Raw genomic sequence first — 24,404 nt, 5'->3', positions numbered from 1 at the left:
GAAAGAGAGGTAGTAATGGTTTGAATTCTTTTCCTCTAAGTTTCCCAAAGCTTCTGTGCAGCTTCCCAGGATTTTTTGGGAAAGTCTGTGGCCAGAGAGCTGCTGCCACACGTTTTCAGTCATGAAGCAGAGTCCAGGGACATCTTTCTTCTGCTGGCACTTCCCAGCCTCTCTCTGGATTTGTTTATTAGAGGCAAAAGCAGTTCAGTTGCTCCTCAGTCCCAAGTGTTGCTCTTTCCTGAGGTTCCCAGCAGGGTGGGTGGGTAGCACAGAGGCCCAAATTTGATCCCAGGCTCTTTCTGTGCAACTCAGCCTGGTGTGTTCCATCAGATTTTATCTGGTAATGATGTGTGAGAGCAATCCAGCACAGGAGGGACATGGAGCTGTTGGAGTGAGTCCAGAGGAGGCACCAAAAGGTTCAGAGAATAGAGCAGCTCTGCTGGGAGGAAAGGCTGGGAGAATTGGGATTGTCCAGCCTGGAGTAGAGAAGCTTTGGGGTGATCTAATGTTGCTCTTCAATCCCTCTGTCTGTGCTTGCTCCCACTGCCAGAGGCTTTGGAAGTGCTGCGGGCTGGGGACCAAGGGAAGAAGGGGAAGCGCAAAGGGAGGAACAAGCAGGAGAGCCCGGCATACCCCGAGCCCAGTGCTCATGGGGAGGAGGTGAAAACCCCCCTGGACCTGGCCAAGGTGAGTGTGGGGGCCAGGGGGTCACTGGAAAGGCTTGGAGCCTGGGGAAAGAGGGTGTCAGACACTGGTGAACATATGATTGGAAGGTGGAAATGAATGTTTGGGACATGTCAGACTGGGATGCCCAGGTGGGCACTGCTCAGGCCACACCTCAAATATTGCTGTCAGTTTTGGGCTCCTCACAAGAAAGCTGGAGTGTGTCCAGGGAAGGGAACAGAGATGGGGAAGGGGCTGGAGCACCAGGAGTGGCTGAGGGAGCTGGGACAGGGGCTGAGCCTGGAGAAAAGGAGGCTCAGGAGGGACCTTCTGGCTGTGCACAGCTCCCTGACAGGAGGGGGCAGCTGGGTGGGGGTTGGCACCTGCTCCCAGGGAACAGGGACAGGATAAGAGAAAATGGCCTCACGCTGTGCCAGGGGAGGTTTAGGTTGGATATTAGGGAAAAAAAAATAATGGAAACCGTGGTCAGATACTGGAATGGACTCTTTAGGACAGTGGTGGAGTCACCATCCCTGGAGGGATTAAAAAAACATGTGGATGTGGCACTTGGGGAGGGAGGAAAGGAGAGAAGGGAAGGAGGGAGGGTGATAGAGAGGAAAGGAGGGGGAGTTATTGATGGGTCTCTCATATTGGAGGGCTTTTCCAACCTAACCATTTCCATGTTTCTATGATATCCAGGCTGGGGAGAAAGTTGTGTCTGTTTGTGTCTATAACTGAGAGTAAAATAATCATCAGGTAGCAAATATGCCAGCATGGATTTTTCTCCCCTAGAAAGCCTGAGAGGAGAGAGCAGGTGAAGGAAGTTGAAGCTGTAATTAGGAATAAAAGGGATTTCTTCAAATCAGATATGAGGGTGAGGAATTTAAGCCATCAAGTGGTTAGAACATCCTTTCCTACTGTATTTGAACGATCTCAGTCACACTGATTGAAGCTTTCATTAGCAACTGAAACACTTCAGAAAGAAAGTGTGGAATAAGAGCACAGAAACACCAAAACCTGAGAAATGCTGCCATTCCTGGGTAAGGAGTGGAACTTGAATTCACATTTTTAAATGGAACTTTTTTGGAGCAGGGAGGCTGCAAAGGCTGAAAATATTTGTAAAAGTGTTTATAGGATAAACCACAACATTTTTGAATTGGTGAGTTAAAAGTGGACCATGATGTTCCATTTCCTTGTAGTTACCTTCTAACTTGCTTAAAAAATAAAAAAAAAGTGAGAAAGATCTGCCAAAGTCACTTTATCTTGTTTTGGGTTTATTTTGTGGTGGCAGTGTTTGAATCTGGCAGTGGCACTAAAACCAGTTGGACTCTACTGGGGGGACTGGAAATGCTGCATCTGCTTGTCACTAAACCAGATTGAAACTCAGAGGTGAATCATGAAATCACTGAGGCCAGATCACTGAAGGAGGAGCAGAATTTATTTTACAGCTCAGTACTTGAACCCTCCTGTGTGGAAAACCTCTGCTGAGGTGGCTGTGCCAGGTGGGATTTGGGGAGGCTGCTGGGAGGTGACATGGCTGTCACCTGCCCTGCTGCCACCCCCGGCTGTGTCTGGGGACAGGCATGCCCAGGGTGCACAGCTACAAACAGGGAGTCTAAATAATCCTTGGAAGTGAGCTTGGGAGTGATGCCTTGTGAAGGCTGACCTAGAACAGAGACTAGACAAAACTAAAGAATAAAGTAGGGATTTATTAAGAGGCCTTAATGGATCCACCTTGGGCAGCACAACCCAAAATGGCCACAGAATGGACCACAGGTCATGGAATCTCACACTTTTATTAAGTTCTGGTCCATTTGCATATTGGAGTTAATTGTCCAATTCCAGCTCCAGCCCATGCAGTCCCATCCTCTTTGTTTTCTGTCTTTGGTCCATGTTGTTTGTGCTCTTGGGGCTGAGATTTGGATCAGCTGTCCTTGGGTCCCCAGCTAGAGCAGGAATTGTTGTGTCTCCCTGCTCTGTGCAGAGAGCTCACTATCTCCTAATATGAAGCCTAGACTCACACACTAAAGCAGAATAGAATCTGAAAAATGTAAAAGCCAAACCCTGAGGCATCAGGAGTAGCTGGGCTGTGTTTGGAGCTGTTAAACAGGCGTGAGGCTGTGCAGAGCACAGAGAGCAGCACTCGCTGCCCAAATCCCACCAGCTCCAGCTGGCATGGGTGGCAAACTTCGAGTGCATCCTGGTGTCCTTGCTTTGTTTGGATTCCTTGGAGCTTTTCTGGCAGGCCTGAGCTTGTCTTTCCTCTCAGTCTGGGGTCTGATCCAAGTTTCACTCCAGTGAGGCAGAGTCACACTTGTCTGAACCTCCTGGCCTGCCCAGGGGTCAGTGCTGGCTCTCTGCTGGCAGTGCTGCACTGGGAGCACAGTTTGTTTGTTTATTTTTTTTCCTTCCCAGGCCCAGGAGAGCAGCAGTGGGGTCAGCAGCAGTAGCATTTCCTCCAAGAAGAAGCCCAAGTATGTCAGCCTGTACACCAGGGAGGGGCAGGACAGGCTGGCCGTGCTCATCCCGGGCCGCCACGCCTGCGAGTGCCTGGGCCAGAAGCACAAACTCATCAACAACTGCCTGGAGTGTGGGCGCATTGTCTGTGAGCAGGAGGGCTCTGGGCCCTGCCTCTTCTGTGGGGCCCTGGTGAGTAACCAGGGAGTTACTGCAAGGGGCTGGTGAGGGGCTTGGGGCACAAGCCCTGGGAGGAACGACTGAGGGAGCTGGGGGTGCTCAGCCTGGAGGAAAGGAGACTCAGGGGTGACCTTATCACTCTACAACTCCCTGAAAGGTGGCTGTGCTCAGCTGGGGTTGGGCTCTTTCTCCAGGCAGCACTGAGAAAACCAGAGGACACAGTGTCAAGCTGTATCAAGGGAAATTTATGTTGGATATTAGGAAAAAGTTTTGTACAAAAAGGGTGATAAAATGTTGTCTTGATTTTTTTTTAAAGCTTTTTAATGTTTACGTTCTTGCAGCAAACTTTTTCACCCACTTTCTGTAAATAACTTATTGTTTTGCATTCTTTTATGAAGAAAATTTGAGACTGTTAGTTTGTCTAGTGTCACTGGAGAGGTGGCACTTTCACCCTCCAATCCACTGTCACTTTTAGAAAACTATAAATGTTGGAGTCAGAAAATAAACTTCCCTTTTCTTCACCTTGAGAGCAGCGGTGTGTGCGCTTGTGTTGTTTCGTGTCCTGTAGTGACAATAAAGTTCTGGAATGGCCTGTCCTGGGAGGTGGTGGAGTCACCATCCCTGGATGTGTTTAAAAAAAGACTGGATAGGGCACTTGGTTTATTTGAGTGTTTATTTGAGGTGTTAGGGCACGGGTTGGACTCTATGATCTTGAAGGTCTCTTCCAACCCAGTGATTTTGTGAATTCTATTAATTCTGTGCCCTGCTTGGACCTGGAGAAGTTGGCTGAATTAGCCCTTCAGGTAGACAGTCCTCTTGCAGAGTTCTAAATCAGGGAAGGAAAAAACCTGTTAGGAGGTTTCCCCCATAATTTACATGGCTTTGGACCTTGTCTGGCTTCTGACAGTCTCCTGTGCGTCACTGCAGTGTCCAAAATCTCTGCAAGGCTTCAGCCCCATCCCAGGCACAGCCCTGGTCACCTTGTCAGGAGCAGTGTCCTGCTTTTCCTTCAACTCTTGTGTGATATGGATCCTTTGGGGTGCCAGATTCAGTTCAAAGGGCACCTTTTGGAGAAAGGGGATGAGTTACTGATGGCAGAGGAAATTCTTCATGTGAGAGGAAAATGTTTTAAAGCAGATTGGTTGCTATTTTGAAAGATCAGTTTAACTCCCAATGGCCAAGAAGGAGAGAAAAACTGTTAAGGGTTGTGGTTCTGCCTGGGATGATTCTGAGCTCATCTCTTGTCCTTTGAGCTCAGTCAGCAACATGTCCACCTACAATACAGGGAGAGACCAAACTCTACTTTTCTCTTTTGGTAAAGAACAAGCTTCCAGGGTCCTCCCCATGTCAGTAGGGAGGAGAAAGAGGTGTGGACTGTTACTGCCACTTTTAACAGCCTGAACTGTTGTCCAGGGCTCTGAAATGGTCAAGCTGTCGCATCCTTCCCATGAGATGTCCTTCCCAAGGCTTCATTTCCTTCTTTTTCCTCAGGTGTGCACTAAAGAAGAGCAGGACATTCTTCAGAGGGACTCCAACAAGAGCCAGAAGCTGCTGAAGAAGCTCATGGCAGGTCAGTAGCTCTTCCATACCTGGAATGGAATGAATCCAAATGGTCTGTGTGCATTATTTCCCTCAGACTTCACTGAGCCACTTGCTCTCATTGTTGCCCTTTGTCTGGAATTAAAAAGATGGATTGGAAGTTGTTCCTTGTTTCCTTCTGGAAGCCCTAGGCAGCATTCCCAGGCTTCAGCAGAGGTGACAGTGGCAAGTGTCACATGGCAGCATGTGATGTCCTTTCCCTGAGGCCCCAAGGCTGCTCATTCAGCATTCCAGAATCAATCTCATGAACTGGATCGTTGTAGCAGTCCTTGAAAATTAGGATAAGTCTCCTGTGGAATGTGTGCTGTGCAAGATAAAGTGCTGCTGTCTGATTTTGCTGGGCTTAGAGAGGTGGTGGTTAATATTTTCTAATGGCTCTTCTTGTCTCACACTTACCTTGGGAGCTAGAAATAGGAACAGAGCCAAGGAAAGCAAGAGGAAATACTACCCAGTGTCCCAGCAAAGACCTGTGCATTGTGGGGGTGTTTGTCTGAGTTTAGCTGAACTACAGCCAAGGTCGTGGTGTTCTTGGTTGGAAAATACACTTTGCTGAGGAACTAGGGAAATATTTACTCCAGATCTGGGCTTCTCCTTAGAGCTGTGGAGATGGCAGGAGGATGGAAGTCCTTGAGAGCACCAGCCAGTCTGTTCTATCCATCCAATACAGATGTTGGCATACTTCAGGATCCCTTTTCTTACATATTTTATCTCTTTCCCTCCTGCCCTTGCCAGCTCTTGTTTTGTTCTCTGTGTAGGTAAAAGCTGGACTGTGGTTTGCTGTTTGGGGATAAGTGACCAAAGGGAAATACCAACAATTGTTTCCCTGAAATGAAGGCATTTCCCAGTGTGGTGAAATGCACTGGTTTGTTCCATCATGGCCTGGGTTCAAGCCTTTTATTGTGGCTTTTTTCGTTGTTCCCTCTTGGTTGGGTGGGTTTGGGCCCCTTGCCAGGAGGGGTAAGAAGGAAGAGCATTTGCTGGGAATAGATTTCTCTATCTCTGGAAAGAGCTGGTTTGGGGAATCTGGTGTGGTGTGTCAGAACAGGATATTGTTTATGGGAAGCACAAACAGCAGTAGAAGGCTCTGGGTCTCCCTGGAGTCTTCCTGGGCAAGAGGCTCTTTGTGAGGGTAACAGCATGTGGGAAGGGTTTGGCTTTTAGGAGGGGACTCCTAAAACAGCTGGGCTTGTTGCTGAAGAAGGAAAAGCCTCCAGACCTTAGAGCCCCTCCCAGTGCCTAAGAGGGCTTATGGAAAGGAGAGAGAGAGGGGCTACTCAAATGGGCAGATAGTGATAGGACAAGAAGGAATGGTTTTAAACTAATTTAGATTGGATATTGGGAAGAAATCCTCTGTGAGGGTGGTGAGGCTCTGGCACAGGTTTCCCAAAGAAGCTGTGGATGTCCTATCTCTGGAAGTGTTCCAGGCCAGGCTGAATGGGGCTTGGAGCACCCTGGGATAGTGGAAGGTGTTCTTGGTGTTCCACCATGGCAGGGAGTGGAATGAGATGAGCTTTAAGGTCCTTTTCAACCCAAACCATTCCATAATTCTATGGCCTGAGACCTGTGATTGGTGATGGGAGGAATTTTGGCTGCCCAAATTGTTAGGGAAGGGTGAAGGAAAACCAAAGTCCAAGAGCTTCTCCTTAAACTCTACCCAGAATTTATCACTGTGATATTTGAGTGATTCCTCCTCTTTGGAGGAAGGAGTCTTTGAGATGGGCTTGAGGGAAAATTGTAGCTTTAACCTCCCAGAAAGATGCTGATCTTGCTGCAAAGCTGTACTCTTAGCTCCTGGCATGCATTTAGTTTAGGGGGCTTTTCTGCAGCCTGGCCCACCCAAATGGCTTCAACACACTGACTGCTGAGCTGTGTTTTATTTTGTGCTTCAGGTGCTGAAAGTTCAGGGAATTTGGATGCCATAGGCAAAGGCTTGCTGCCTCAGCAGGAAGCGAGGCTCAAATCAGGCCTGGAGATGGCTGTGAAGCACAAAGACAAGCTGTTGGAGTTTGATAGGACAAGGTAAGTTACTGGGTGGGAGACTGTCATGAACAGCATGAATGGCCTGGCAGGTGAGGTGCCTTTAGCAGAAATGTTGGGAATTCCTTCTAAAACCCACAGCCTCTTGTGGTGTTGGGAGTCCCCAGGACAGGGTGAGAGATGAAAATCTGACTCCACATTCTTAGAAGGCTGATTTATTATATTATGATATTATATTAAAAGAAAATTATATGCTAAAACTATACTAAAGAAAGAGAGAAAGGAGACATCAGAAGGCTAAAACAAGAATAAATAATAAAAACTCATGACTGACCAGGGGGTCCAACACAGCTGGACTGGGATTGGTCATCAAGTAAAAACAATTGACCTGGAACCAATCAAAGATGTACCTGTTAGTAAGCAACCTCCAAACCACATTCCAAGCAATCAGATAATTATTGTTTACATTTCTTTTCTGAGGCTTCTCAGCTTCCCAGGAGAAAAATCCTGACAAAGGGATTTATCATAAAGTCTCATGGTGACAGCCACTGACACCTTAACTGTGGCATCTGGGTGGGACAGGAGTGAGTCTCTGCAATGGATCCCTTTTGGGTGTCCTTGCTTTTTGTCCCTGACAGTCCAGCTCTCTGGAGAGATGGGAAAGAGCAGGTTTATGGAATTCACAGGCAACCCTGACGAGGGGGAGAGAATGATGCATCTGACTCCATCCTATCAGAAGGCGAATTAATTACTTTATTATACTATATTATTCTATATTATATTACATCTAAACTGAATCTGCCAAGCACTCAAGTCTGCACACACTGCACAGAATCTCATGGCTGTCAGCCCACAGTCCCCACACACACACATGGCTGGCCCTGACAGGCCAAGGAAACAAAACACCATCACTTTGGGTAAACAATCTCCATATTGCATTCTACTTTGGCACAAACACAGGCACAGCAAATGAGATAAGAACATTCTTGGGAAGAATTGTGCCTTGCTTTTCTCTGTGAAGAGAAATGTGGGGCTACACAGGTTGGAGGGTGGGTTTGAGGCTGTGCCGTGGTCCTGCTGTGCTCATCTTCTCCTGTGGGGGTTGCTCTCCCAGCGTGCGTCGCACCCAGGTCATTGATGACGAGTCGGATTACTTTGCCACGGACTCCAACCAGTGGCTCTCCAAGCAGGAGAGGGAAGCGCTCCAGAAGAGGGAGCAGGAGCTGCGGGAGCTGCGCCACGCCTCTCGGCTGGCCAAGAAAATCACCATCGACTTCGCTGGCAGGCAGATCTTGGAGGAAGACAACAACATGGCTGAGTACCACAGCAAGTGAGTGAGGGCTGGCAGCGTGCCCGAGAGCGAGGAGGTGCAAATCCTTGTGGAGAGTGGTCTGACACGCCTGTTAAAGCTGCCTGGGAAAGAGGTGTTTCAGAAGGCCTGTCTCAACAGAGCCACTTGAGCTCAAATTCACATCAAGCTGAGTTTCTGCACTAGAGAGTAGTGACTGCTCCAACTGGAAATCACACCGAGCAAGGAAGTAATTTAGTTGGGAGGAATGGGGCAAAAATGCTTTGAGTCAGAGTGTGTGGGGAGAAGGGAGATGTTCCCAGGGGAAGCAGGGAATGTTCATCCCTCTCCTTTGTGCTTGCAGACTGGATGAGACCATTGCAGCCATGAGCTGTGGTGCACTGAGCGAGCCAGCCAGGAGCCCTGGGGCAGAGATGACACCAAACTCTGGGGTTTTGGTGAATCCCCGTCTCCTCCAGCCTGCTCCTTTGGTCAGTGGGGCTTCAGGGGTTTATTCCAGAGTAGTGACTAATTTTGGGGAGTTGAGCTTGAGAATTGTCAATTCCAGCACGTCTGTAAAAGGAGATCTTTTGGGGAAAAGATCACAGGATGGTTTGGGTTGAAAGGGCCTTTAAAGACCATCTCATTCCATCCCCTGCATGGGCAGGGACACCTTTCACCAGTCCAGCCTGGCCAAGAACACTTTCAGAGATGGGGTGACTTCTCTAGACAAACCTGTTTCAGTATTTCACAACTCTCACAGTAAAGAATTTCTCCCTGAAATCCAATCTAACCCTGCCCTCTGCCAGTGGGAAGCCATTTCCCCTGTTTCCCCTTGTTTCTCACTCCCTCTTTCTTCCCCCGTGTCTCTCGTTGGCCATCTCAGTTTGGGATAGAGAAGGTTTGGCAATGCCCTGGTGGGTTGGTTTACTGGAGTTTAGCATCCTGCCTCCTTTTCAGGCATGCAGAAGAGTTTCTAAGAGTCAGCCTAAGGCTGTGTCACCCTTTCACCTCTATTTTTTTGAAGCCTTTTCTGCCAGATTCCCATTTTCCAAAGAGCATAAGGGTAATGAAGGAAAACTTCAGATAGGATTTGCACTTGATACACATTACTCCTGGACAGGTACTAACCTTTTTCCTGTTTCTTTTGAACACTCTCAAGTGGGTGGACCAAACTGGTTTGCTCCCACAAAGGAAAACTGTTCATTCCATGGAGGCTGGGAGTGAGTCTGGCTTGGAACGGAGCCGGCTGCGGATTCAGGACCGGGAGCTGCAGGAGATCTCGGATGATGGTTGGTGCCTCAGCCTGCACCAGCCTTGGGCTTCCTTGCTTGTGAGAGGAATCAAAAGGTGAAGGTGTCCCAGGCAGCTCCTGCTCCACAGGGGAGGTGGGAGGTTGTGTTCCTCAGAGGATCTCTGTGGTCCCACTGGCCCTGTGCAGTGACTGATACCTCTGATAGCTCCAGGTGTGGAAGTTGTGCTTCCTCTTCCAGTGGGTTGAGGAGCTGGAGAATCTTTTTTTTGGGATAGTACCTAACCTGTAAGGGACAAATTTCCTCACAGTGGGTGAGTGTAGAGAGAGGCTGAGATTTCACTGCTGTAGTTGGGACATTCATGTGTGGAATTTGAAAAGCAAATAAGGTACTCACTTGAAATATGTTCTTCTGGCTTTTTTGTTCAGCATAAAGAAGGCAACAGTGGCACCAGGCTTTGTTTAAAAGAAACCAAATCCTTGCCACTACTTTCCCCTCCCACCCTGCCCCGGGCTGGGAATTGGGTTACAAAAAGGAACTGTTACTTTTAATAGTGAACAAAGAATCTTCTTTAGCTTTTTTCCCCTTCATCACATTTCTCATTTTGGAGACCAAAGCTTTTTTTTTTTTTTTCCCCCAAACTAAGGATGCTGTAAATCCTAATGTGCCAGAATTGTTCATCCAGGTGTTCTGGGGAGGTTCCAGCCACTCTGGTAGAGCTGCAGAATTCCAGGATCTCCAGACAACTGTTCCATGCAGAGACCTAATCCCTTACTGCTCCCTTGATTTTTCTGTGTGACTTTGGGAGCTTGTAAGGGACATCTGTGAGCACATTGTCCTGTATATGTGTTCTACTGGCCCTGCTGGGGATTGATGTCCTCTAAAGCCCTGAGGACATGCTCTGCTTTATTTGTGACATTGTTTTTTGCCTATCTCAGCTTTTTTTTTTTTTTTTTTTTTTTTTTTTTTTTTGTGGTCCTGACACATCGTTTGAGTTGGGATAATCAGGGCAAAGCTTAGCAGGAATTGACTATGTTCGAATGAAAATGTGGGTGATTTCTGCTACATTTTCCTCTGTTTTTTAGGGTGGAGGGCAGGACCTGGTACACATCTCATCGAGGGAGGTTATGGATTGCAGCTACTGCTAAAAGACCTTCCCCTCAGGAAATCTCTGAACTGGAGGCCACCTACAGAATGCTGCACCGGAAAGGTGAACTCCTCTCCTTGGTTCTTGGAGTGATTTGGTACACTGAGCCACATAATGAGCAATGTCAGAAATCCCTCTCTGCTGAGTAGAGAGTGCTATATATAAAATTAAATTTCCCAGCCCTAATCCTTCACGAGAAAGATCCTGACCTGGAAAAGGCATCAAAAAAAAAAAAAAAGTTAAAATTGCTGTATGTGTTCTTGTGCCTCAAAAAGTAAAGGTGCCTGGAGGAGAGGGAAGGGCACTTGGGGATTGGAAGACCCCAGCTGTATGTGGGAATATGGGCTCCCTGAAGAGCTGTTTCTTTTGCTGCAGATGTGGAATTTCCAAGTGATTATCCCTCAGGATGCCTCCTGGGCTGTGTGGACGTGACTGATTGTTTATCACAGGAACAATTTCAGGAGCAGGTGAGTACAGAAATGAGCCTTTCCATGCTTGCAGTAACCAGCAGGTTTTTAAAGCAGTGTAACTTGCCTCTGGAGAAGACATTGAGTGGGAATTTTAGATTGTGTTGAGAAGACACAATTTACTGCAGGGATTTATGTGGCAGAGGACATGAGGGGGCGTGGCAATTCAGGAGAGCATGGAAACATGGACAGCTCTGCTGCAGGGGTGGTGCTGGGCCTTGGGACCTTGTCCCTGCTCTGTGGTGCCAGTGGCACTGGCTGCTCTGGTGTAGGAGAGAGTGGCTTTGCCAATGCAGAGGGATCATGGTCCAGAGCTGCTGGATCTGCCTGGTGCTCCTTACAGGAGCTGCAGGTCACAGTGACCTCACTGGTGATGTCACACTGGCCTAGCTGGTGAGTGTTGTGTCCTGTTTGAGGCACTGAGGGGGATGGAGGCATGGAAAGGTGAGCTCTTTCCCACCAGGGAGGATGGACAGGAGAGCCACAGGACTACCTGCAGCGAAGCAAGGCTGGAATCCGGAGTCTGTTGAGAAATCTCAACCTATGGAAGTCCATGGGTGATGATGATGTGTGTCCAGATGTGCTGAGAGCATTGGCAGGTGGCCTTGTGGGGCCAATCTTAGCGTGGGATGGTTATGGAAACCAGGAGATGACTCTCTGTAACTGTTACACTCGTGGTTAGAAAGGGAAGGAAGGAGATCTGGACACTTCAGGCCAGTCAGCTTCACCTTGGTCTCTGGGAACCTCATAGAGAGATTGTTCTTGGAGGCCAGTTTTGGGCACATGGAGGAAGAGGACATTATGAATAGCAAGTGTGGGTTTACCTGAGAATAAACTCATGCTTTACTAACCCCCTGACCTTCTTAGATCAAATAGATAGAGTGGAGGGTATCTATTAACCTGCTGTCCTGGAGTAAGCACAAATCCCAGAGGAGTCCAAACCAATAGAAGTGTTATTTGTCTTTGCAGTGGTTAAGCCATGTATAGAATACTTGGGTCACTATAAAATTGTTGTAAAACTGGAGCAAATCCCATGGAGACCACAAGGGTGGTTAGGGGCTGGAGCCCTGTGAGGAGAGGCAAGAGACACAGAGACCTTCCACTTCCTGCAAGGAGATTGTTGGGAGACAGAGCTAGGCTCTGTGCTGACATACATGGCAGTAGGGTCATAAATTGAAAGAGGAGGGTTCAATGTGGCTTGAGGAAACAAATTACCATAAGGATGGCCCAGCAGTGGGGCAGGCATTGCCCAAGGGGTTGAACAGTCTTCACCTGGGAAAAGACCCATCAGGACAAAGCTGTGGGCAGCCTCACCTGAATTCAGTGTTGGCCCTGCTTTGATTGGAAGGTTGGACAAGAGACCTTCTGAGACCTGAGTCTGAGGCTGTGACTGACCCCATGCTCCCAAAATCTGGAGCAGGAACTTTCCTAGGGGTATGTTTTATGGACTTAGAAAACCTGCACTTAGCACCAAGCACAGCACGGCTGTTCCTGATCCCATTTCATCCCTGCTCACTCCACTGCCCCTTGTGCATGTCAGGTTTGGTCTGGTGGGAATCACTAAACCATGCAGGGCTTGATAGTGAACCATGACCATCTTGTGAGGTGGAATAAATGAGTTCCTTAGGGAGGAATCTACCTTGGGAAGGATGATCTTGCTGTGAAGAGCTGGAGAGGCAGCAGGAGTTGGGGTTGTTTTTCAGGAAGTGCTCCTCTGGCTTTCCCAAACTCTGTGAGGTTTTTACCAGGGAAACATGCCTGGAAATACAGGAAGTGTATTTCTGATGAGGTTGTATCTCTTAATCACAGGGGAAGGCAGAGAAGTTAAAGCATGAGCAGCAGAGGGAGCTTTGGGACTGGAATACCATGAAACCTACAGGAGTATTTGGCTTTGTGTGGGAACAAGCCATGGGAGAGAGAGAGAGAGGAAGGGGCACTGAGGCCATTGTAGGGATTTGCTTTTGTAACATCCTCTAATTTGCAGTTTGGACTTCAGTGTAGGTTCCTGTCCATCTCCTGCTGTCTGTAACAGTGGTGGGAAAACAGATCTTGGTCTCTTACAAGTACTTTTCTGTTTGTCACAATCCCTCCTCTTCCTTTGTGGATGTGTTGTTCAGGCATTGGTAGAATTGCTGTGACAGCATCTCTGATCTGAGAATTGTGCTGTAGGTAACTGGCTTGAATCTTCCCAGGGAGGACCTTCACAATTAGCCACATTCTCTGGAAATCCCTCCCAGTTTGTGGGCACTGCTTGGATGCAGAGGGAACTGGAGACAGAGCAGTGTATTCCAGGAGCACCATTATCCAACCTGTTAGGGACAGATTTCCATTTCTCCTCAATGCTGTGGTATTTCCTGGGTTGCATTTCTCTGCCTTTTTGCTGCTCCCATATTCCAAGCTGCTTGTAATCCCTATTTTCCTGCCTTTTTTGGTGATTTTGTCTGTTTTTCCCGGGATTCCTTTAAGCAGCGGTAATTTCCCTCACTTGTGAGCTAAAATCCAGAGATGTGAGCCTTTCTGCAGTTGCTTTCTGAGGAAATGTCTGATTTCTTGGGCTCTCAGGAGCAGCAAGTGCATCTGAAGGAAGCTGATCTGAATTTAATTGCAATTGTCAGCAAGATGACAAAGCTCAGAAATCTGAGTTGGGTCTCACCAGGAGTAAGAAATTCCTGTTGCTCACGTGGGTGTTTCAGCCTGGGTTCATCAGCAGTGTCAGCACTGTGATCCAGCCATTTCCCAGTGTGCAAAGATGCCTTGTAGCTCAGGCAGAAAGGCAAGGAACATGATGCTTTTTCACCACTTAGGGCGTGCAGAAACATTGGGTATTTTCAAGGAATGTGTGAGCAGGCGAGGGGAGGTGATGCAGAGCAGAGACCTCTCGGGGATTGAGCTCTGGTGGAGCTTTTCCAGGCGCTGTGCTTTGACTCACACCTCTCCTCCTCACCACCTCCTGTTTGAGGCTCCTGCATGTTCCAGAAGAAATCATTTCACAAGTGCAGGGTGAGCCTCACTTGCAGGTTATACCAACCTCCCGAGGATGAAATAGTTCCTGGCTTGCTCACGGTGTTTTGATGGTGATCCAGTGGTTTTTGGCAGCCACAGAAGTTTGGTTTGACTCTTGTGACTATTTGTTCCCATAGGCAAGGGAGATTCTTCCTGGTCTTGGGTCTGTTTTTCTTCATCCTGGGGGTGCTCACCCGGAGAGGAGAAGGCTCTGAGGAGGCCTTAGAGTCCCTTCCAGTGCCTAAAGGGGCTCCAGGAGAGCTGGAGAGGGATTGGGACAAGGAGTGCCAGGATATGGGGAAATGGCTTCCCACTGCCAGAGGGCAGGCTTAAATGGGATATTGGGAAGGAATTGTTCCATGGTAGGATGGTGAGGCCCTGGCACAGGGTGTCCAGAAAAGCTGTAAGGCTGCTCCATCCCTGGAGGTTTTCCAGGCCAGGTTGGACAGGGCTTGGAGCAACCTGGTCTAGTGGAAGGTGTCCCTGGCCATAGTAGGGGTGGAATGGGATGAGCTTTAAGGTCCTTTCCAACATTATCCAGTCTGTGATTCCATGGCCTTGTGGTCTGCCCCGCTGTAACTCTCCCATTACCTCTCAGCCCTTTTGCTGCTGTCACCCACTCTCTGTTTAGCACTGTCTGCAGATTTAATTTCCCTGCTGTTTGCATCCTCTCTCAAGTTGCTAATGAAGATATTGTGGCACCCCGCTGGTATTTTTCTATCATTATCCTCATTTAATTTTTTTTTTTTTTTTACACTTGTGATCAAAAAACCAAAATCAAGCAACGCTGCCCCAGCAGAGTCAGACCCATTCCCTGCCAGAGCTCTTGCATTATGACCAGGGAGGGGTTATTTAAGCACATTTCTGCTGCACATGTAAGCCTGGCCTTTCATCACCACTGAGAGGGGGCGGTCCCTACCTTCCTCTGCCCTACCTGCAGCATTTGAGGCCTGGCTGACGTTGTTGAGATGGTTTGCAGATCCTGAGGATGTGTGGGAAGTGATGATGGAACAGGATCTGTAGTGCTGGAGCTGGCAGGGAGCAGAGGAAGAGCAGAGATGTCCTTGTGATTAGGATCAGTGGCACGTCAGGTACCCTAATCCCAGTTATGCTGCCTATTGCATCAACTAGTTAAATCTTCTCCTCTGGGTCTCTTTCCCATGTGAAAAATAAAGCAATTCTTCCAGTCAGAGGTTATTTACACCACATCTAGCTGCTCAGAGCTGTGATCTTTGGCTTGAAGCTGCTTTGGCAGCAGCAGTTGTGTTCAGGCAGGAGGGTCCAGCCCAGGTGTCCAGTGTCACTTGTTCTGTTTGCAGGGAGCTGCAGCCTGAACTCAGCCCTGGTTGCCTGGTGCCTGGAGATCCCTCTGAAATCTCAGGATTTCCAGTTGAGCTTTGCACATCTTGCCCCTCCTCAGAGTACATTCTGGGCTCATTTCCTTCTCTTCCTGGCAGCAGCCCAAAAATCCCTGCTCAAGACCAGAATGATTCCTTTGTTACACTTTTTAGCTAGAGGTGACCTGGAAACTTTTTTCCTCCTTGGAGATCCAAATGTTCACTGAGGCTTTTCCTTGCCCTGGGGCTGACGTCACTGACACCTTGAGCAGAGCAAGGAGCTGCTCTTGTTTTCCTGCACGAGGTGTCAGTGACTTCAGCAGTGCCCACTTGGGATCTGTGGGATGGGGCAGGCAGGCCTTGGCACAGGACTAAAGCCAGCAGGGAAGTGTTTACATTGATGCCATTTCCATGTCCTCTGAAGTCCATGTTCCTTTTGCTAATGGCTTTGATCTCAGAGGCTATTTAACTGGAAAAAAGTGTTTCCTGCTGCTGTTTTGGTGGTTGATAGGTGTGTTTGGCTTATTTTGAGTGCAGACACACACCAATACCTGGATGGAGCTATTATACCGGGCTGAAATATTGGCTAATTTTGTTTGATGGGAGTTAAGTGTTTATTTTTCATTTCTAGGTGATCACTTAGTGTCCTAAATCTGCTCAGGGAACAGTGAGAAGCTATGTAGAAGCTATTTTTGTGCCACGAGATTGCAACTATCATTTAAATAGGCTCCAGCTTTCTCACTCAGGAAATTTGGGTTTAAACTTTTGGCCTCCTCTTCCCACCCTGATGAAAAGAGCAACAACAACAAAAAAAAAAAAAAAAAAACCAAAAAACCCCAACCCCCCCCCAAAAAAAAACCCAAACCAAAAAACAAAAAACAACAACAACAACAAAAAAAAAAAAAACCAAAAAACCCCCAAAAAAACCTCAGGTGCCCTGTGTACAGAACTTGGTTTAGATTCTCAAATAGGAGTGAAGAAGGGTAGAGACTTTCTATATTTAGACTCCAGAAGGTGCCTGTTTAGATTATCTCCAAATAAAGGAACAAAAGCCCTCTGGGAGTATTTTCCTAAGGAGTTAATGGGAGGGAGAAACACAAACATAGACATTGATGTGTACTTCTAAGAACAGTATAAATGCATAGAGACTTTTTATGAGGACCTGGTCCCTGAGGGAAAGGTTTCCTAGTGCAGGCTCCGAGTGAGACAAATGCCTGTTTGTGTGGTGCTGTGGCTGTTCTGGCCCCTTCCTTGCCTCCACCACCAGGATATTTGCCTTCTCATTCCTGAGGCACCTCTCCCAGTGAAGGATTTTTAGCTAGGTCAGATATCCTTCCTCCTGGAGCAGTCTAGGTGGTTGTTAATGATTGCAACCCACGAAAGGCCTTTGAACTTTACAGGGCCCTGCATTCTCCTAAGCTGAATTTGTCTTTTCTGTGCAGCCAGATGCCAAATCCAGTGGTGTCAGGCATTAGGCTGGCTCACAGGGTGATGCATCTCTTTAATTCAGGTTCTCACCCCACAAAATCCCCTGATTTGTGGTTCTGGGAGCAGAGCAGGAATGCAGCTGGTTTGGATTAGAGACGGTAAGAGATGGGGGAGTTTTTCCATATGGGAAGTGCTTTGGTTTTCATCAGAGGCTCTTCTGAGGCTCCAGCTGCCTTGCATAAGCCAGCAGGTTTGCTCAGGTCACTGCTCAGGCTGTTAAGATGAAGGAGAGATTGTCACTTGATGATGATTAATTTAGGAATGCATTAGCATGCCAAAGAAATCGAATGATAGAGGCCTGCTTGCCCTCTCCTCTGGTTTCCTAGACCCAGGGGAGAAAGCGAAGCCAAGGCTGAAGCATATGACTTAATTAATGATGACTGTGGACTTTGCCTCTGCTACCATTTCAGCAAACTACTCATGAGCTGGCAGGGCCTTTTCCCTCTCTCAGATGTGGTCACTGATACTTGCTGCCTTCTCAGTGTTTGGGTTTTATTTAATCCTGAAACTGAGGGTTAGATAAAACTGACCTGGAGCCCCAGGTTGGGTGCCCCACTGCCTTTCCATCCAGGCTGAGCTGTGACCACCCTTTCCATGGTGACCCCAAATGATGTGTCAGCTACAGAATGCAACCCCCACAGTACATGCAGAGTGCCCAAGGTCTCTGCTTGCTTAAGCTTTTGTTGGTGTGTCACTGATTTCCTAACCCTGAACAGACCGGTCGCTCCAATGCATTTCCTGGTCCTGTGAGAGATCCCATCCCATTCGAGGGGTTGAATCAGTCCTGGGAGCAGGTGCTGCCATCATTCCTCCTTGGGGAGCAGCAGCAAGGGTCAGCATGGGGAGAGGCAGCTGCCCTAGCGAGCCAGGGCAGGGGCAGGGCTGTGTTCCCAACGTTTGGGTTTTCCGGCTCGGTTGCGTGTCCTACCCCTGTGCTTCCCAGCTCTGATTGTGAAAGGACTTGGTGAAGCTGCTTGAAGTCTGACTGTGTGTAGCCAGCCAGGTGCAGCTCCATGAGGTACCCTGGTTCCTCTCAGCTCCTCCTCCCTGTTGCTTTTCCCTTCTCTTTGCAGATGGGGCTGCAGTGGAGCTGAGCTTAGCCCTGCCCCTGCTGTCCCTTGGCACAGGGACATGCAAACAGCCCTTTCAGCCTAGTGCCTTCCCATATATTGTTCCAAGTCCACCCAGTTTCTCCTGAACTGGTTGTCAGGCACTCTATAAATATCCCCAGCCTTTCCAGGGTTTACCATGGGCGGGTTTTGTCCTGGGCTGGAATGTGAGGGCAGGAGGGTGTTGGTGTCTGTAGGTCTTGCACTGCCGGTTCAGGGAGAGCTGGGGTGTGCAGCAGTGAATCCTCTGGAGCCCTGGCAGACCGCTCGGAGTGCACCAGCACAAGGCTGAATTTTAAATCTACATTTCAAAGTCCTGTTATTACTTACTATGTTTTAATTGCTTCCCCTGCCCTTCAAATCAAAGTACAGCCTGTGGTGTAGAGACACCTCGATGGGAGCCGGGCTTTGGGCTGGAGGCGGAGAACACCCACCAGATGGATCCGCCCTGCCAGGGAAGAATCCTGCGGCGATCCCAGCCTGCAGCTGGTTGCATCCCAGCCAGGCATGCGAGGGGCAGAGCAGCCCAGGACTGCCAGGCATTGTGGTGGGAAGAAGGGGAAAAGAAGGCAGGCTCACAAAATTCCTTGTGCATCCTGGTGCAGGGAGCATGTGCCAGCACATGAGCTGCCAGCAGCAGCTGTAAGCGCTCAGGAACAGCAGGGAGGATGTTGACTGCAACAATGCATCAAGGCTGCGGTTTGTAGCCTCAATAGTCAGGCAGTTAACTTTTTTTCTCTTTTTTTTTTAACAAAGACATTTTGATTGCCAAATCCATAACCATTAGCAGCTGTGGTTTCGAGCTGTTCCTTCCTCACACGTTGCAGTCTAGACCTGACAGGCTTTCAAACAAAAGTTTGGCTGACGGCTTTTGTTTGGATTTCTTTGTGATCCTACTTTTTTTCCTTCTTTTCGTGTTCTCTTGATTTGAATTGAACATTGACATGCATCCCTTTGCTAACACAGCCTCTGTGGAGCAGCTCTGCTGCATCCCTGAGCTCTTCCATGGCCAAGGACAGCTTGTAGTGTTCTTTGGGTGCATGTTCTGGATGTGTCTGCCTCAAGCTAGAAAATTTGGCATTTCTAGAAACTTGGATCTGCTTTAGGGTTTCTGTTTAGGAAAATGTTACGTTTCTCATGGGCCAAAGGCTGGTTGGCATATGACCTTAAATGATGGTGCTTGAGAATGTGCTTGGAGTTGGAAGTGTGATGCAAGACTGTGTCATGAGGGCGATCAAAACTCGGAGTGAAGCACTTGGTGCTCTGCAAGCACTTTTCAGGACTGGAGGGCTGAATCAGGAGGTGACACAGTGGTGGTAAACCTGGATCTGCTGTTTGCAGTTGGGTGTCACCTTTGGGTGAATGTGCCCTGAAGCACTCAGTGTGAAGGCTGTGTTGGATAATTCCCCAAAGGGAGTGTCCTTGTAAAGAGATGATGGAGACCACTGCTCTCAGAACAAATGACAGGAGCTGATGCTCCTAAACCACTCTCCTTGGAAAAGTGACAGACCAAATGTGGCTTAGGTACAGTGGCACCCACATCCAATTAAGCATTATCTCTCAGATTTGATGGCTTCATTTCTCCTGGATCCATGTGTTTGTGGTGCAGGCATTGCTGCAAGTGCCCTTATTTGGCTGCAGCACCCCCATCCCTCCCAAAAAGCTGCCCATTTTCTTTTCCCTCTTGCAAACCACCGAAGAAACATTTTCTAGCTGGATGGTGAGCAATTTCCCTCCGGAGAGGAGGAGAAAATGGCTGTTTAGTAGTTAATTACCTGTTACGTGTCTCTGACAGCGATGAAGCTTATGAGGCATGAAAGAAGAGCGGATCCGCCTCTCCCACAAATCACCAAGAAAACAGGGTGAAGGAAGTTGGGCTCCCAGGGGATCCCTTGCATCCCACTCCTCTTTTTGCATGTGGCTAAGAGGGTTCCCAACACCCAGGACGAGCCCAGTGTGTGTTTCTGCCTGCTGGGGGGCGCTGATTTATTGCCACTGCTGGATCCAGCAGCCCCACTCTGTCAGAGGAGATGCTGCCTCCACCAGGATGATTTTTTCCCCTTTGAATACATTTTATGGTGAATTCTCTTGCCAACACATGGGGTCTGCTTGCTTTTATTCTTTCCAGACAGCGTTGCTTTCCAGTGCTGTCTCTTTTATTTCAAGGCTCTTGGAGAGCAGCAGGGAAATGAAGGCTGGAGCGGGTGTCCTGGCCCGGCGCTGCCTGGCAGAGCGAGCCGTGTTTTCCCTGTTGTTCACTGAGGAGCCACGCCAGGAAAATGATTCACCCCTTTCCATCATGAACCTTGCAGAGCATCTCAAGCACCTCCTGGCTGCTGGTGCCCCCAGCAGCTGTAAGATGGAGCGAGTGGCAGTGACCAGGGGAAGGACCACAGGTTCCAGCGTGCAATTCTCCGCCACGCTCCGGCTAACCGGGATGCGCGCTCCCATGGCAAGGAAAGCAGAGGAGAGCTCAGGCTGCATTGCAGAGCTCCATAGGCTGGCGTGTGTGAAACCAGGACTGTTCCCACCCCTTTGTGTCCCCAGGCCTTAATGAGAGCAAGAATGCTGCTGGAGGGTCGCTAGAGAAGCTGCCGGGTGCGCTGGGGCTTTGTGCTGTGCGGAGCCGCTGCTCCGTGCACGCGGTGCCTTTGTTCCTGCCTTGGATGCACCGGAGCAGAGCTCATCTCGTTAGTGATGGTTTGGCTTCCCCCCAGGATATTTTCCTTCTGCTCTTTCCATTCCCCTGCCTTCAGGTCACAGCAGTTGGGTTTGAGCCAGTGCTGCTTATTGGGGAGGGGTGCAGCAATCGAGGGCTTTGGGATGTTTTTTTACTCCTGTGGAAATGCAGTCAGGATGAGCAAAGGGTCCCAAATGCTGTGTTGGTACCAGGAATGCTGGGTGAGCCTGCATGGCCCCAGCATCCTGCTGCAGGCTTTACCTAAATTGGGAAAGGAAAAAGTGTAACAGATTGGTGTGTGTGGGGGGGAAATATAGCAGGATTTTTTTTTTCTCAGATGTCAGAGAAGGTGGGTTTGTGTCTCTGCTGGCTCTGAGCTGGCTCGTCCCCTCCTTTGCTCTTTTGCTGTGGGCTGTGGAGCGGGAGGCTGGCAGCCCTGCTGCTATTCCTGGTGGTGACAAGCTGGTGATGGGAGACGAGGGATGGTGAAAACAAAGTGTATGGAACATTCATTAGCAATTATCCCTGCTTGCAGCTTGAGCTGGGTGGCTGTTGGGGACATCTGATAGCCACTTAATACACGTTCAAAGCGCTGGCTCTGGTGTGAGGGTGAGTCTGGTGGCTGGTTTTTGGAGGAGCCCAGTGCTCAGCTCCCTTTTCCACCTTCGTTTAACCTCGAGCTCTTCCTGCAGGTGTTAAGCTGCCTTGAGATCTGCTTTTCTCTTCCCTCCCACCTAATCTCCTCACAGCTGGGGTCTTCCAGACCTGTTAGCAGCAAAGTGAAGCCCAGCTGGAGAGGTGGGACGAGCAGGGGCAGCAGTGGTTGTGTGGAGGCTGTGTGTAGAGCGAGTCTGTGGGGTTTTGGTGTGAAGCAGTGGGAGGAGCAGCTCTTGGTGAGCCACATCAGCTGTTTGCAGCCCACAGAGCCCACTGGCCTCCCACCTGCCTTGTTGCCTGCTGACTGCAAGGTGGCAGAAGGTCTGAAAGGAGGCTGAATCTTTTTTTCACACTGTAGTTGCATTGCATAACCTCTCTCTTTTGAGCTTCCCTGGTCATCTGCAGGATTGGAGAAGAGTAGTTTTGTTTCTTTTTGAGGGACAATCTGGTCTCTGGACTTTTTGTTGTATCCACCATCTCAATGCCAAGTTGCTTCCAGGCAGAGGCAGTGTAAAGCCTGGAGTACCAGCACCTATCTTTTTAAACACCCCCAATATGAGAAAGATAAGTGCTGTTGAATTTAAGAAGGGACATCCCCCAATAGACTCCTGGCTGGGTTTTGATTCTTGGTCTCTGGAAGAGAGGGAGCAAAGATGAAAGGCTGTGATGTAGAAGCAGGAATTCAAGTCACAGTTGTGGCATCCACCTGGGCCTTGAGATCGGCTCGAGCGGGAACTGTTGGAGCTGAAGGCTTGATCCAGGTTTTGAATGAAAGCTGTCAGTGGAAAAACCAACTAGCCTTTGCTTCACTGCTGATGCTTGTTTGGGAGGTGTTCCTAGGATGTGGCTGTAAAAGGTGTGAGGAGGGACATGGTGGTGTCCAGCTCCACTTGGGAGATGTGGCTGAGGGGATTTGGGAAGCAGCTGTATTACAGCAGCAGGACCTCTGCAGCAACCCATCCTGGCTGCTCTACCTGGCTGAAGAAGCCACGGGCTGAACCAAGTGTAGTGGAGCAGGAAGGATCACCTCTGCAACCAGGTTTGGGTAGCCTTTGGTCCTCCAGGAAGAACCTTGGTCCTTTGGCTTGTCCTCAGGTCCTCCAGCCACGGAGGTGCCACCAGTCACCCGGGAGATGCCGAGAGCGACAAAGCAGTGCCAGCATTTCACACTCTCCAGGCATTGACTGGGATATTGGCTCTTCCTAACCTTCCAAGATCCTCCTTCCCTGCAGATGGGAAATGAAAATCCTTGGCATGGGCATGGAGCAGTGGAAGCAAGTCAAGTAAAGTGACTCAGCCAAAAAAGAACAGAGAGGAAGAAACCTGTCCAAGGCTGGGTCGGTGCAGCAGGGCATGGGCGCATGGAGTGGATCAGGGCGGCTCCTCTTCCCCAGCACGGAGCTGCATGGAGCAGCTGAGTGCTTGTACCTCTCTCTTACCCAGTGCACAGCTCTTACAGGCTGCTGTAAAATGAGAGGGCTTGGAAACGCTTCCCCTGGTCGATCCAATCCCAGCGTTGGGCTTCTGTAAATCTCCCTGAACTGCTGGCAATGCTGCCAAACCCTGCTGCAGTGTGGGGAGAGCAGGTCGCTCCCTGCTTCCCTCGCCGTGCCCAGCTGTTCCAGGGCAAATCCAAACTCATTTTGGCAGGTCGGTGAGAGCTTTTCAAACACTCGGCCTAGGAGTCATTTGTTAGTAACAAATGGGGGATTTGCCAGGACACGCAGCTCCATCTGCTCTGGCATCCTGTCCCCTCCAGCAGCCTTGACGGATCTGCTCGAGGAAGGCAGGGGAGCAGGAAAAAAAAAGAAGGCATTTTTCCCATGGAAGGAAAACCACTTCCTCAGTCTGTTTGAGCAGGGTTTCCTGGGCTGGAGCATCCTCGTGGCATGTGCTGGCCTCAGCGCCTGTCAGCACCAGCTCTGCAGCTCATGGACAATCTGAGGTGAGAGCTGAGGCATACATTTTTTATGACTGTTTTGCATTTCACCTCTGAATGCCAGGGAGGCTGAGCTGCAGCCAGCCAGGATCTTGGTGTGCTTCCTGCATGGAGTGGGTTTTTTCTCCTTTTTCCCCACATGGTTAATGAGAAAAACAATTTTAGAGGTCTTCTTCCAACCTAAATGCTTCTATGATTCTATAATCTGTTTATTCTCTTTCTATAAAATTCCCCCATGTCTTCAGTGTTTTAAAATCCCTCCACTGACTCTGTGAATAGAGCCCTGAGCTGGCCTCTCTGAGCCATCACCTTGGTATGTAGCAGGTGTGTTGCTCACCCTTTATATACAAGTGAATATCAAGGAATGTGTGTCCCACAGCAGGACTGTGCACACTCTCCAAGTCTCAAATCCTTGTGTTTGGGATTGAGCTTTTTGGGGAACATTTGGGGACGTATCTGTAGCTGGGACAGCTGGTGGTGGCCACCTTTCTGGTGATCATTTCAGGCTGGGTTTGGCAGGTTATTTTGGTTGTGGTGCTGGTGTGCTGTCCCTGACCAGCTAGGGGTTAGTGTGAATATTCACATTCCCAGGGATCTGAATCTGGGCATGCATCAGGCTGAAAATCTGTCCCTTGCTTGTCCCAGTGAACAGGTGGGCTGGTGATGCTAGGGCCCTAACCACCTCCCTCTCAACATCCCAGGGCTCTGATCAGCCTAAATCAAGTGTGAAACCTCGGGGTTAGCCCTGGTTGGTGCTAAAGGGGTTTGGGACCACCCAGGGTGAGCGGATCCAAAGAGGCAGTGAACTCCAGCAGAGGCATGGTGAGAAGAGCCTGAGCAAGGAGATTGCAGAATAAGACCCAAACCTGGAATTGTTGGGATTTTTTTCATTAGGAGTTCTTGAAGTGGTTTGATTCTGCTACAGCCTCCATACAGCCATGTCTTGGTTAAGATCCCTCTGTTCTTGCCCACTGAGCTCTTTCTGTGCCCATGCAGCCGTCCTGACTCTGCTCTCTGTTTCTTTCTGTGTTTCACAGTATCCGGACCTGAGCCAGGAGTCCGGCTCTCCATTTGTCTTTATCTGCACTAATCCCCAGGAGATGGTTCTGAAGTTTCCCATCAAAGGAAAACACAAAATCTGTAAGTAGTAAAGTTTCCCC

The 24,404-nt window shown here is 49.1% G+C and overlaps 1 protein-coding gene across 2 annotated transcripts in view; it reads left to right on the top strand.

Moving 5' to 3' along the window:
- Window positions 1-24,404, top strand: part of TRIP4 (thyroid hormone receptor interactor 4) — a 46,643-nt gene that overhangs the window by 1,077 nt on the left and 21,162 nt on the right. For both annotated transcript variants that reach the window (XR_007778469.1, XM_009089792.4), the window contains exons 3-12: window positions 551-687; window positions 3,079-3,312; window positions 4,792-4,870; window positions 6,789-6,918; window positions 7,991-8,206; window positions 8,529-8,655; window positions 9,327-9,514; window positions 10,503-10,627; window positions 10,940-11,031; window positions 24,282-24,384. Coding sequence is in view for 1 of the 2 variants with exons in the window: in XM_009089792.4 (XP_009088040.2) it covers window positions 551-687; window positions 3,079-3,312; window positions 4,792-4,870; window positions 6,789-6,918; window positions 7,991-8,206; window positions 8,529-8,655; window positions 9,327-9,514; window positions 10,503-10,627; window positions 10,940-11,031; window positions 24,282-24,384 (1,431 nt within the window). In the remaining variant the exon portion in view is untranslated. The remainder of the gene's footprint in view (window positions 1-550; window positions 688-3,078; window positions 3,313-4,791; window positions 4,871-6,788; window positions 6,919-7,990; window positions 8,207-8,528; window positions 8,656-9,326; window positions 9,515-10,502; window positions 10,628-10,939; window positions 11,032-24,281; window positions 24,385-24,404) is intronic.

This window comes from Serinus canaria, chromosome 10 (assembly GCF_022539315.1).
Source record: "Serinus canaria isolate serCan28SL12 chromosome 10, serCan2020, whole genome shotgun sequence".
Lineage (NCBI taxonomy): Eukaryota > Metazoa > Chordata > Aves > Passeriformes > Fringillidae > Serinus > Serinus canaria.
Note: the sequence above shows the minus strand (reverse complement) of the source record. Positions and strands in the feature narration are given on the sequence as shown.